Consider the following 13,561-nt stretch of genomic DNA (forward strand, 5'->3'; position numbering starts at 1 on the left):
TTATTCACAACGACGAAGACAGTTGTGAGACAGGGCAGGAAAAATAAACATGTTTCACAAATAACATAGAAACAGAGCTCTGCTTTATGATTAATTAGATTTTTCGAAATGCCGTACCAAACACTCATATAAACCAAGATCCTAGGCATCCGTTGAGGACGTTATCATTCGAATGAACAAATTGACAGCCTTCAGTAACTCACAGCATCAATAAGTTACCGTGTGTATGTTTTTGCCCCTGGGTCACATAGAATTTGTCAAAAGTCGGTTAACAATTGCAAATTGGACAAGCGTTCCTCTGTAATAAACTGTTGGAATTGAAATGGCAACTTTGAAGCCATCTAAAGCTTCATTTTCAGCCGAGTAAGTTCAGGCGGATTGGTTTATTAGTTTTGGAAGTTACACTTGAACTTTTGTGTGAAAGGTAAATTCATTACATTTTTTATGGAGAACAATATTGGTCAAATGTTTACCACGATTGGCTTGGCAATAGCTCATTCGGCCGACCTATTTTTGAGTACGCAAAAAACGCTTCTCCAGCAATGTTGTGATCACATCATCGATCGGATGGAGAACGATTTCAGGATCAGGTTGTGGGTTAGATTCAAGTTTTATCCACCGTGAGAAGTTCGGCTCGGCTCGGGAGAGTACTAATCGGCATCCGTTTTGTTTCCGATTCGCGCAGTGGCAACAGGCGGAGGACTTCTCGCGCAAGAAGGAGATCCGGGCGTACATGTACAAGCTGCGCGAGCAGCGGCTGAAGGACTTTTACGCCAGCAACGACAGCAGCCCGCCGTACTTCCTGATGGATAATGCGAGCGCCACGTTCGGGCTGAAGAAGACGGGTGCGGTGACGGTGGGCAGCCACGGCAATTCGCTCGTCGACCAGAGCTTCGAGAGCTTCAAGACGAAGGAGATCCGCGACTCGGAGAGCCCGACCAGGTAACACGGCGAGGGGGGGCACCTTAAAGGCGCACCTAGGCTCACGCCACACTTGTGTGTGTGTTTTTTAGGTTCGGCACTCCAGCGGCGACGGCGACGGTGACGGCGGCGGCGGACGGAAGCAGATCCGGCTGGCAGATCCGGACGTCGGAGGAGGTGAGCGAGGACGGCAAGACGCACACGGTACGCAGCTCCGCCACCACCGAGGGCACGCAGGAGCTGGACGGGGGCGGCCGGGCCCGGTTCGCCGGTCGGAACGAGGAAGCGCACAGCGAGCGGTACGAGGAGGACCCCGAGAGCGGGCTCGCGGTTCGCAGTGCGGTCGCCCAGTCGGACACGTTCCTGTCGGAGGACCGCGAAGATGGGGCCGGCCACCGCCACCGGTTGGTGACAGCCAGCCAGACCTCCCACCACCACCACCAGTCGTCCTCCAGCAGCAGCAGCACCACCACCAACACCGACGGCAGCAGTGCCCGCCTCGGGTCCGTGCAGCTCTCGCAGGACCCGGAGCGCGTGCGGGAAGCATTCCGGCTGGCGGGGCAAGAGGGTGGCACGGTGGTGGAGCGCGAGGAGCAGCTGGTGAACGCGACCACGAGGATGATCACCGAGACGAAGCAGCTGGCCGACGGGACGACGGTGACGACGCGCACGTACGAGAAGGTTGCCGGTGAAGCTGAGCTGGAAGTGACGGGGGTGGGTGACTCGGCGCCGGTACCGATGACAACCCCCGGCACCCAGGCCAGGGTCGCCACCTCGGCCGAGAAGATCCTGGTGGAGGTGGATGCGGCCCACGAAACGTTCGTCCGGTCGCTACGCTCGGTATCGCCGGCCGCCGGCGGGGTGGACCAGGGCACCTCACCACCGCAAGGGGGTCGCAAGGGTCGCACCTCGCCGGCACCGGCTCCCGCCAGTTCCGGAGGCAACTACATGCGATCGACGATCACGTCCGAGCGGAAACAGTCGCAACGCTGCGACATCGATGCAACCGGGGATGGTGGCGGCGGTGGCCGGGCGGATCGGGCGGCTAGCCCCCGGAAGGTGTCCACGGGTACGACGGCGCCGACGAAGGCGGGCGGCACGAAACCGCCGCTCGTGCGCAGCGAAACGTACGAGGAACGCTGCCGAAAGATCCTTGGCATGTCGGAAACGGCCACCGCCGCCGCCGCCAATGGTCCCGACCCGACCACCGGTAGCATCTTCAGCACCTACGACAACACCGTGACGACGACGGTGACGGCGGCGTCGGCGGCAGCGGCGGCGGCGGTGCAGTCACGCTCGGAGCAGCGCTCGGAGAAGCGACGCCAGCTCGAGCAGGAGATTCGCTCGATCGAGAGCGAAACCATAGGGCGGGCCGCGGCGAAGGAGGCCGCGGTAGAAGCGGTGGAACCGGCGGCGGCACCGAAAGCGAAGGATGCACCGGCACCGGCAACCCCAGGCACGGTGGCGCGTAACGTTTCCGTCGCGGAAATCACGATCGTCCCGATGATGGAGGCCACCACGCAGGTGGAGACGCAGCTGCGCACCACCACTACCACCACCACCAACACCGGGAAGGCGTCTTCCGGCGTGCGGATGCTGACGAAGCAATCATCCGACGGGAAGTTCGATCGGCGGCCCATCAGCACCAAGAGTTCGTCCGACTTTGACGTGAAGCGACAGGCGACGGCGGCGGCGGCGGCGGCGTCCGCGCCGGTGCCCCGGAATCACCACATCACGGTGGCCAAGATCAAGATCGAGTCGGTGCGGGGTGGCGGCGTCAAGCAGCAGGTGGGCCGCGCACGAGGTAGTACCACCACCACCACCACCACCACCACTACCGGTAGCAGCGTCCGGCGACAGGCAGCTCACTGCGACTCGGAGTCCGACAAGGAGACGGGTGTGTCGGACAGCGAACCGGAACCGACCGAGACCGGAGCCGTGAGCGGTGCGTCGGGGGCGGCCGCGGGCCGTCGTCGCCGCCCACCGGCGGCGATTACTGATCGCAAGGACTCGGCTCCGGTTTACCGGACGACGGGTCGGGCACCGGCCGCCGACAAGTGCTACACGCGCTCCTCGAGCGACAATCATCTTCGCACCACCACCACCACCACCGGCAGCCGGCTGGGTGCGAAGGTCCTCACGAAGGCAACACCGGCCGCAGCACCGGTTGCGTTGGGTCGCGTTGGCGTCAAACCGTCGGACCGGCCGGTTAAGCACGTGGCCACGAAAACGATCAATCTGGCGACGAAGGTGACACCAGCGGTGGAGAGGGCCACGCTCAGTTCGGACCATCTGGATAACGTGGTGATCGACATCCAGCAAGCGAAATCATCCCGGGAACCGTCCCCGAACAAGCTCGTCCCCATCCCGGTGTCACCGGACGAGGATACGGGTCGGCCCCGCTACCCGGACACCGTACACGAGCCGGACGATGCAGCGATGGCGTCGCCCGCCGCCAAGGTGAAGCACGTGCAGATCTTCGAGGAAGCGACGAACGCGTTCGTCGGTGGGGGTGGTGCGGGTGGCTGCGAGATCACCGAGGTAGAGGACCACGAGGTGCGAGCGCAGCGGGCGACGCGCATCACAAACCTGGACCGGGTCACCGAGGACGACGAGTCGCTGCTGAGCGTGTCGGACAAAGTGTCCAAGTTCGTGCAGGAGGCACGCCGCCTGCAGGACGGTCCGGGTGAGCGCCGGCCGGTGGCCGAGCGCCCGGACTATGGCAAGCTGGACGAGCACCTCCGGTCGGACGAGTGTCTGCTGAGCGTGTCGGACAAGGTGACCAAGTTCATCTCGACCGCCGAGGAGGTGAAGAAGATCCACACGTCCGGCCCGTTCGTCCTAACGACGGCACCGACGGTGGACGATGAGGAGGTGGAGGAGGAGGAGCAGGAGGAGGAGGAGCAGGAGCAGGAGGAGCAGGAGTCAGGAGTCAGCGAGAAGGTGATCCGTTTCGCACCGCAAAAGTCGCCCGAACTGGTGAAGAACGCGATGAAGAGCACGGCCACCGTCACCGGATCTGCGCGCCACCTGACGGCGGAGGAGGAGGAGGGGGAGCAGCAGCAGCAGCAGCAGCAGCGTGCCACCAGCATTGCGGACCGATACCGGACGGCGACGGTCAGCAGTTCAGGTGGTGGCGGCGGCGGCGGTGCAGGACCGATCACGCTGCGGAGCACCGATGCCGTGAAGAAGGCCAAGGAACTGTTCGAGAAGAGCGCCCGAGATCAGCAGCAGCAGCAGCAGCAGGATGGGGCAGCGACGGGGCGCTACCAGCGGGACATTCTGAACCGTTCGTCGGTGTGGGAGGACCGCCGTCAGCGGCAGCAACAGCAACAGCAACAACAACAACAACAACAACATGATGTCAAGCTGACCGACATCGGTGTGTTCCGGAAGAGCTCCGGCGCCAGCCCGGAGGACGTACCGGAACCGGAACCATCCCGAGCGGGCGGCGACGGAAGCCGCCGCGATAGTGCGGGGCAAGTACGGGCCGTTCCCGCCTACATCCGCGACACCGTGTCCTCCAAGAAGGATCTGTTCGAGAAGCGCATCTCCTCGTCGAAGCTCCCGGTCGCCGACCCGACACCGGAGGACGATCAGCGTGCAACGACGACAACGGTGACGACCGTGGCCACTCGCAAGCCATCGTTGAAACAGCCACCCGCGGCCGTGGCTCCCACCGCCGCAGCCGCCTCTGTCCCCGGAGATCGTACACCGTCGTACATGGCGCACACGGTGGCATCGCTCGAGCACATCAACTCCAACGTCCGGCGTGACTCGGTGGACCACTCCGGCGGGGGGGAAGCCCCGGTTCCAGTCGTCGGCTCCGTCCCCAGCAGTACCACCACCACCACGACCAGCACCAGCAAGTTTGGGGTCGAGCTAAAGCGCCTAGATGGCGGCAATCGGAACACACCGGGGGCAGCGGCCACCGTCGGAAGCACCGCAAAGCGCAAGGTAAGCGGCCCGGCCGCCGCCGCCGCCCCCACCGCCCCGGATAGCGGCGCCGTCGAGGACAACTGGGACCTGGAGGTGCTCGAGCGGCTGCTGGAGTCGGTGACGGGGTACGAGCAGCGACGCCGGATCCGTGCCCAGATCCGGTTGGTGAAGAAGCAACGGGACGATCAGCAGCAGCAGCAGCAGCAGCCGCCTCCCCAGTCTGGCGCTCGCTCTCGCCAGGGACAGGACACGCGGGATGGGGTGGGAGGCGCCTCGATGAAGCGAAAGCCATCGGTACCGGAAGTCGCCAAGTCGTCGCCGTCCTCGTCGGATGAACCGAAGCCAGCCGCGGCGGCGGTGGCGCTATCGAAGGACGAGCGGCCAATCTGGGCCACCAGCAACATCCTGCGGAAAGCCACAACAACCACCACCACCCATACGAATGGGGTGGCTAAGAAGACGACTGGCAGTAGCTTCCGGCAGCAGCAGCAGCAGACGAAGGCAACGGCACTCGAGGCGGGGGCGGCGGCGACGACGACGACGGATTGCATCACCTCTAGCTACGGGGTGGGGCCGACGGACGAGAACGGGCTGCCACTGTTCGGGATCCGGGCGCTCAAGAAGATCCGGGCGCCGCCGGCCGAAGCGACGACGACCGAGGTGAGCGGTACGATCGTCACCGAGACGCTGCGCAGCGAGAACGGTGGGCCGGCGGTGGGCGAGCGGACCACCACCCACTACTGCACCGCCGAACCGGCGGCGGCGGGGGCAACGGCCGGGGGTATGACGCCGCGCAGTCACCGGCCCGCCGGGACGGGGCTGATGGCGATCAGCCGCCGTGAGAAGATCACCGGCAACGAGCCGCTGGCGAGCGAAGAGCACCCATCCGCCGCCGCTCCTCCCCATCCGGTGCGTAAGGTCGTCCGGAAGGGTTCGGTCAAGGAGCTGACCGAGCGGTTCGTGCACCGCGAATCGTCGTCCTCGCTGCACCAACAGCAGCAGCAGCAACATCCGAAGGCCGGCCTCATACTCCGCTCGGCCGCCGCCGCCCACAGCCAGTCGGCCAGCCGCGCCTCGACACCGTCGGCTACGACCACCGACGGTTGCCGTTCGGTGCGATCCGCCGAGGACGAGGACGAAGAGTGCTTCAGCGAGCACGGTGAGCACGGTGAGGTGCGGACCATGGTGCGACGCACTTCCAGCTCCAGCCAGCAGCAGGCGCGTTCGTTCCTCAACGACACCTCCAAGGTGGCGAACGTGCAGGATGTGCTCGACCGGATGCGCAACGCCGATAGCGGTAAGGAAGAGGAGGAGGTACCCAATGATTCCGCGCTTTTTAACGCCTTCTCACCCCCCCGCTTTGTTGTTTTAGTGATCGAGTCGGGTGACACGGCCGAGGACCGGGAGGCACGGGCCCTGCTCAACAAGTTCCTCGGCGCGTCCGTCCTCATGAGCGGCGTCGAGTCGCTCATCAGCGACGGGGGCGGTGGCGGCGGTGGCGACCCGGCGGCCACCAAGAAGGTGAGTCGCCCTGGACAGCAACACAGCACAACATCTGGATGTCCTTGGGGTCGTACAACCTCTGCAACCTGTCAGCTATCGATCACCCTGCCCCATGGTCCAAGGTCCAGCTTATGACGAGACCAACAAAGAGAGAGAGACCGAGAGAGAGAGCGAGAGAGAGAGCCTGCTGATGAAGTGCGCGACGCAATAACGTGTCACGGACCAGGAAGGGTTTATTGGCCGGTCCGGCACGGCCCTACCGGGTGTGATCGGGGGTCGGACACACACTCACGATCGGGCGGGATCTATTTTTGACGCTGCCACCCGAGGCCACCCGAACAAAGACAGACGGAACCGCCCGCGCCAGACCAGCCGCCCAGCTCCAGCCCAGCTCTGTATTGAGGTCGCGGCTCTGGTTGCGGGTAACAATGAACGCAATCGCGTACAGCTGATGACGCAGTTGGCAGGTTCCCTAGGAGCGCTTCCCAGCATCGTCCCGATTCGATCGCTGGACCAACCTTTGCTTTGTTTCCTTTGCGCCAACGAAACTGCTCGCCAGGCGCAAGGTGCCGGGAAGGTTGGACAGGACAAACTGAACTCCACGAGGAGAGCAATTGGTGCAGAAAACTTTCTGGACCCTTGTTTTTTGAGAAAGTGGTTTTGATATTAGGTCTAGGAATTTCTTGCGGTTTTTATTGGACATTTGTGACCAAACTACAACAACAAATGACGTTTTACTACCTTAATCAAAGTATTGGCGATCGTTAGCTACTACTTTGTCCCATGTTCCCAGGTAGCTTCTCGATTCCGTGTCGATAGAACTTCTGAGCTTTAGGAGCGATCCAATCAGAGACTCATTTTTCAATACTTTCGTAAGAAGTGTACCGCTGTGCTGCCAAATCGCTACTCATGTAACGGAACAAATGCTAGTCCGAAAGAGCAACATCTGGTGAATACAGCGGACGGGAGTTAACAGTTTCCATCCGACATTTTCGAGATATGTTTCGACCGGTTTTGCGATGTGGTGTCGAGTGTTGTTATTTTGAAAAATCAGCTTACCACTTTTTTGAATATTTCGCTTTGGTTGCGGTGGACATGGTTGACCAAGCTGTATCCAGACCGTTTTTGGGGTTTAGGATTCTTGTAATAACTCCCCTTTACTTCACCAGTGACGATTCGGTACAAGAATCCGTTTTTTTTCTGCCGTGCAAGCAGTAATGAAAAAGTACTCCCCGCAAAAAAGGCTTTACCAGGAACAAAACATGACATGTGCTAATGCCTTACAACAGGTGCTGTGTACACTTTGACCAAACAATCTATAGTGCGTTAGATGCGTAATGACCTCAAGAATTAACGCCTAGACCTAATACTTGACTCAAAATGAAGTCAGTTCTGTTGAGCCGCGTGTCAAAACTCGGTTCGATTCTTGGTCGCAGCCAGGCAATAAAGGCCGTGTGATACGTGTGATGGGTTTACAGAGCGGACCATCGCACCGCATATGGTGCGATGGTCCGCCACGGAAACAGCAGCCGCCAGCAGCAGGTTGGCTGGCAACAGTGTTCCTTTGGGGCGGCCTCTGTACTCTCGGCGGCGCAATTAATAATTAGCAGATTGCACAGCAATAACACTTTTGGAGCTCAGGCCCTTCAACTATCTCCTCTTCTCCCCCGCGCCACATCGCTCTCTCTCTCTCTCTCTCTCACTCTCTCTCTCTCTCGGCTCAGCTTCTGTGGGTCAGTCTTTGTCGGCCCTTGGATTTTAATGGCGATCGGTGTCGGGGGGGCTGCGTTCAGTGTTCAATGTTCGATCTAATCCTCGTGGGAAACGAGGAAGGAGGGGGGAGTGCACACACAGAGTAAGGGAAGAAAATATCGGAAACCAAACCGCCCGCCCTTTCGTCGGTACCTCTTGAGCTTCACCGCATTGTGCGGGAGGCGGCGTCATTCGGCTACACATTCCACCGTGTGGCCAGAACGTTCCGCGACCCGGTAACGGGTGCATCCGGAGCCGGTCCGGAGCCCCCTTTTGGGCGCGAAAACAAAAGGGTGGGGGACCCCCAATCAAATAATCGTTTCCTTCGGTCACAACACAGCTCCTAATAAACAGCCCCGAACGGGTCTCACCAAATCCGGCCCAAAATCGCGTGCCTCAAACGCCAGCCCACCAGACAGTAACTCTGTCTGGTTTGCAATCGGAAAGCATTTCTGGAGGCCTTCTGGACGACCGGTTACACGTTACACGAAATCGGAACCGAAAATTCCGATATCTCGAGACATTCCGTCCGCACTGCACCGGCGGCGGCCGTCGATCGTTTTCAGTCTTTTCCTGCGCGATCCTATCGATCCGTGGTCCGCGCATGCGCGCCCCCGTGCGGAGGTTCTCGGGAAATTGGTGTCGAGATTTTCCCGAACGCCTGCCCGAGAGAGAGAGAGGCCAACGACGGTGCGCATGCGTCCGTTCTGCTGCGCAATCTGTGCTGTGCTCTGTGGGCCGGGCGGGCCACTGAGGCGTGAAGCCGCTGCCGTTGTTACAGCTGCGACCGAGTTTTTCCGACGTTTTTTTTTCTTATGTTTGTACCATTTTCCAACCGAGCAGTCCGACCGTCAGCAGTCCGAGCTCAGCATCAACCCGTAGCGCATCGTGGGTGCTTCGCTGGTGCCGTTCCGTGCCACTGCTGTACTGGCCGTATTGGCCGTACCGATAGAGTGTCTGCTCGGAATCGCATTTACGCCGGCAACCGGTTAGCAGCGGCAGCAGCAGCAGCATCAGTGTGATCAGAGTGCCTAAGAGACCGCACAGAGTTTAAAGAGAGAACGTCAGTCGGACAGAAGAGACCGACCGAAGAGATAGGTGGCCGGCCAACACGTAAGTCGCTACCCTGGGGGATACCCTAGGACACGTCACGCCGGAACTCTGCTCCGGTCTGGTCGGAGCGCTGGGGTTCTATGTCAGGAATTGGAACCCTGGTCCAACAGATAGAGAAAGGGATTGCGTGTGTTTGTGTGTGTGTGTAGATCGCCATCGCAGTGTTCGGGGAGAATCAGTATCGTGCCAGTACCGTTCAGCAGTGTCAGCAGCAGCTTATGGAGCGCATCTCCATAGGGAGTGATTCGAGTGGCGAATGATATCTGCCGACAAGTGAGGTCCGGTCAGGTCCGCGCAATTTGAGAAGACTCCGGTGTAGAAGGACTCTCCTATATTGAAGGCTTTGCGTTGGAAAACGTGCTCTGGTCCGCCTAGGAGTTCAGTGGCGTCAAGTCGGGAGCTCTGTGACTCGCGCCAACCGCACCAATTAACAAACTCCAACGACCAACGGCTGTGAGTTTTTGTGTGTGTGTGTTTGACAAGGACGACATGTGGCTCAGCACACGGAATACATTCTCTGCCGGAGTACACTCTACTATCAAACCGTACCCCGTGCGTTATCAGTGGCAGTGGCATATTTGGCTGCTGCGGCTAGACCTACGCGACCAGCTCTACCACCATCACCCACTCGGTACTAGGGTACTAGGGCCGAGTGATAAGCCCCGAGCACCGGCCATTTAAGACCGACCCGGACCCGATCAAATATCTCGGTGGGACGTCCCCCAAGCCAAGTCAGCTCGCGGCTTTCGTGGCAGCGACTATTTTCACGCCGGCGAAGAAGAACTCTTCCTGCCGGGTGATATGAATAAACGTGCACCGAGCGAGCGAGCGGGCGCGGTATGTTACGTAACGGAATGTTGCGCACTAGAAGCTCCACGTCGCGTGTAGCAAGCGATGCAGCGATACTGACAGCCGCCCGACGCCGCTGCTGCGCTTCGGTCCAATTTTGGTCCGAGACGTTCCGAGAGAGAGAGAGAGAGAGCGAGAGACCGCCGGAATCGCTCACACAGAACGATCGGTGGCCAGGCCTGTTGGGTGTCTTGCAGATGTTGCTGCCCCTGCCGATTGCTGTAACGGGGTCCTCCTTCTCCGGGTTCCGGCCACTGGAGCACTTTTGGTTTACGCGGCTGGCCTGACCTTGGCAGAGGTTACGTACCGGGAGCGATGGAGTCGGGAGCAGTGATCCCGACACGACCCGTGTTTGGTCCGGTAAAGGCCGGCTTCGCTGACACCAAGGGTACACACCTCTTCCTCTCGTCCGGTGTTGGTCCCGTAGTATTCGGCTTCGGGGAGTCTACGGGAAACCCCACCCCAGACCAGTAACCAGATCTCGGTGTTACCTGGGATGTGGACCTGGGACATTAGACGGACGGCGCTTTTGATGTAGACGGCGCTTTGGTGTAGTTCGGAGCTCTTTCGACCGTCACCAGTTCGTCGCAGAAACACGTCCCGATGACGTCAAACAGAAACCAAAAGAATCGACGGTCGAGGAGGCTAGTCCAGTGATCCAGACCTAATCCACTGGGGATGTCTGGAAGGAGGGAGATAGAGTGTCGATGGCGATCGGGGAGTTACAGACTGGGGCTTGCTTGTCTTGGACCTGCTCTACCGTCCCGGACTAGGCTAATGCCAGCTGTGGTTGCGTCTTTACCTCACGATAGAGAGAGAGAGGAGCGCCCACCGGTGCGAAGAGGCGGAACGATTCACAATTGCCTCCGTCTCGGCCCCGCGTATATCCAGGAAAATTCGGTCTCACCCTGCTTTCGGTCTGCACCTGCTACCCTCGCCAGCTCGCTCGCTCTAGAGACCGCTCCGTGACCATCTAGGGACATTTGAACGAGGGCCAACGCAAAACGGCAACACAACACACATGGGTGGCTCGGTGTGTCTGTGTCTGTGCGAGGTGCGAGTGCCCTTGAAGGCCGATCGTGTACGAGATCGAGCAACGTTGTTGAAGTTGGTTTGGCAGCTTAACGACGCACCCGGATATCGATCGGTGCGGCGTTCGCCCACACAACAGCCAAGAACGGCTGCGCTGGCTGACAGTCCGGAGACTAACGGACCAACAGCAGCAGTCCGGAACTGTCAGTGAGCAGCAGGAAACAAGGCGGCCTCCTCGGGACGTCAGACTAGCGATTGGCAGTTGAGGGCCGCCGCCGCCGTCAGCGTTGCTCGGACGTACACAACACCTATCACCTATCAGCCACTTCCCAGCACACACCCCGCTACCCCCGTCGAGCCTGTGCCGGTACTATGGTCCCTGGTGCTGCTGATGGTCGGGGTCGGGGCAACTTCAGTTGGGGTTTTCCGGCGGACCTAAAAATAGCGCCCTAAACGTTAACAGCTCACTGCACAGACAGAGATTGCGTATGCATTGCCGGCGTACGCATGTGTGTGTGTGTGTGTGTGTGTGTGTGTGCGGGAAAAGAATTGCAAACGCGCGCGCTGGGAACGACAAGTCTGTGGCGAGAAGTACAGGCCCGGAAAGGAAGATGCAATTGAAAATGAGTTAGAAACGGGAACCAGGCGAAGCAGAGGAAGCAGAGGAAGCAGATTCTAGCATAGGGTGATCCATCAAGTGTTTTGGGTTTTTAAGCTACCGAGCTACTTGACATCTAAAATGTCAAACTTCTTCACTCTGGGAATTGTAAACATTGAGTAAAAATTTTGACAGTTACGAAATGGGGAAGACATTGAAAAAACCTAATTTCCAAAGTGGTTCTCAAGTCTTCAACTGAAACTGTACGACATTTTACTCATTTCCGCCTCGGTGGAATCTCATTTCCGCCTTTCTGATTGCGGTTCTTTGGCGAAACTGGAAAACTTGGAAAACTTGGACTTGGACTTGGACTTGGTGTCAACAGGACGGCGCTACGACGTGCCATACAGCCGTCGGCCGATCTTCAGAAGCCAAGAACTAGATGGACCACCCTGCTAAAAAAAAAACGACTGACGGGCTGCTAAAAATATCATTCGCCGTTGTCGTTGTCGAAAGTGAGATGCGGCAGACATAGTCGTCGAATGCTTGAGCCGCGCGGCAACCAACCGCACCAACAATCATCAACCGTCACCGAGAACCCTCCGAGGTCCTCCGATCTAACCGCCTTCGCGCTGTTTGGTCCCCCTTTCTGCCAGGTGTCGAAGGTATCGTCCAGCAGCAGCAGCAGCACCACCACTACGCGCACCGTTCGCGCTGGTTCCGGTTCCGCGGCAACACCGGCCTCGGCTACATCGGCCATCAGGCAGGTGTCCATCGACAGCCTCGACCAAGTGTGGGACGAAGCCGTGCTAAAGCAGTTGGTACGTGTGTGGTACTGGTGGTGTACTCCTCAATCTCCTCCCTCTCTCTCACACACGCTCCCGCTATCACTTTGTTCTTCGCCCCCAGCTGGAGCAGTCCACGAGCTACGACGATCGGCGCAAGATTCGGGCCCGCATCCGGCAGATAATGGCCGAGAAAGAAGGTACGACCCATGCACCACTCTGCGTCTCTATATCTCTTCCTTTGCCCCACTTTCTGACACTTCGTCCTCCCGCGCCCCATCGCCCGTCTTACCATCATGGCGCGTGCGCGCTGCCTTGGGGAGTCTCAGGGTTTGGGGCGATGCTGCTTGTGTTCGCCGCCATCAGCTCGGTTTTCTTTGCCGCTCCCCGATGCCGGCCCGACTTTCTTTCCGTTCTATTACTCGAGTATGACGTACGAGTATGTTTGTTATTGTTTAACTTTTCTGTTACCGTTTTTTCGTTTTCTTTTCTGTTATGGCTCCCTGTTACTGTATTGCTCGTGCTTTTTTTTGGTTACGTTTCATTTACTTTGTTTTCATTTCGATTCATTTGTGGTTCTTTGGCGCGCTCCGGGAATGATGAAGAGACTGTCATTGCCGGTCAGATCTTTGCTCGACGTTACCGGTCGGTTGATGGTTTTTGTTCTAGCTTTCTCCCCCGTTTTTGGGTGGTCTTTTTTGTCTACTTCTATTATCGGCTGCCTTCTGATGCTATCAAACACGCCCACCCGAGTGCCCTCCATTGGGCGATTATTCGTTTTCTGATCACAGTATAGGAAAACCCCTCGCCAACCATGTACCAGGTTGTTCAATCAAGTTTGCGCGTTCGATGAGAAAAACATAATTTTATGGTTTGAAATCCATTTCATTACTCAGTATGGTCTATCTGCAACAACAATACATTTGTTCCAATGAGCTTCCAATCCGTGAATGCCCTGATCCCTGAAGTGAGAATCTGGAACGGGGTGAAAAATTGTGTTTTCATTAATTCATGGATTTTTGCCATTCTCCAAACAGCTCTCGTGACACGAGAGGTGCGCCCCCCACCC

General features: G+C 58.6%; 1 protein-coding gene across 1 annotated transcript; it reads left to right on the top strand.

Moving 5' to 3' along the window:
- Positions 1 to 685: 685 nt before the first annotated feature.
- Positions 686 to 13,288, top strand: LOC128276052 (serine-rich adhesin for platelets-like; the record flags this gene model as incomplete). Its single annotated transcript, XM_053014522.1, has 7 exons — positions 686 to 942; positions 1,014 to 2,313; positions 2,446 to 6,157; positions 6,233 to 6,381; positions 12,364 to 12,528; positions 12,617 to 12,692; positions 13,284 to 13,288. Coding segments are annotated over 7 exons (5,664 nt in total), but the record flags the coding sequence as incomplete, so codon positions are not given.
- Between the last annotated feature and the right edge of the window lie 273 nt (positions 13,289 to 13,561).

This window comes from Anopheles cruzii, unplaced genomic scaffold (assembly GCF_943734635.1).
Source record: "Anopheles cruzii unplaced genomic scaffold, idAnoCruzAS_RS32_06 scaffold00381_ctg1, whole genome shotgun sequence".
NCBI classification, from domain to species: Eukaryota; Metazoa; Arthropoda; class Insecta; order Diptera; family Culicidae; genus Anopheles; species Anopheles cruzii.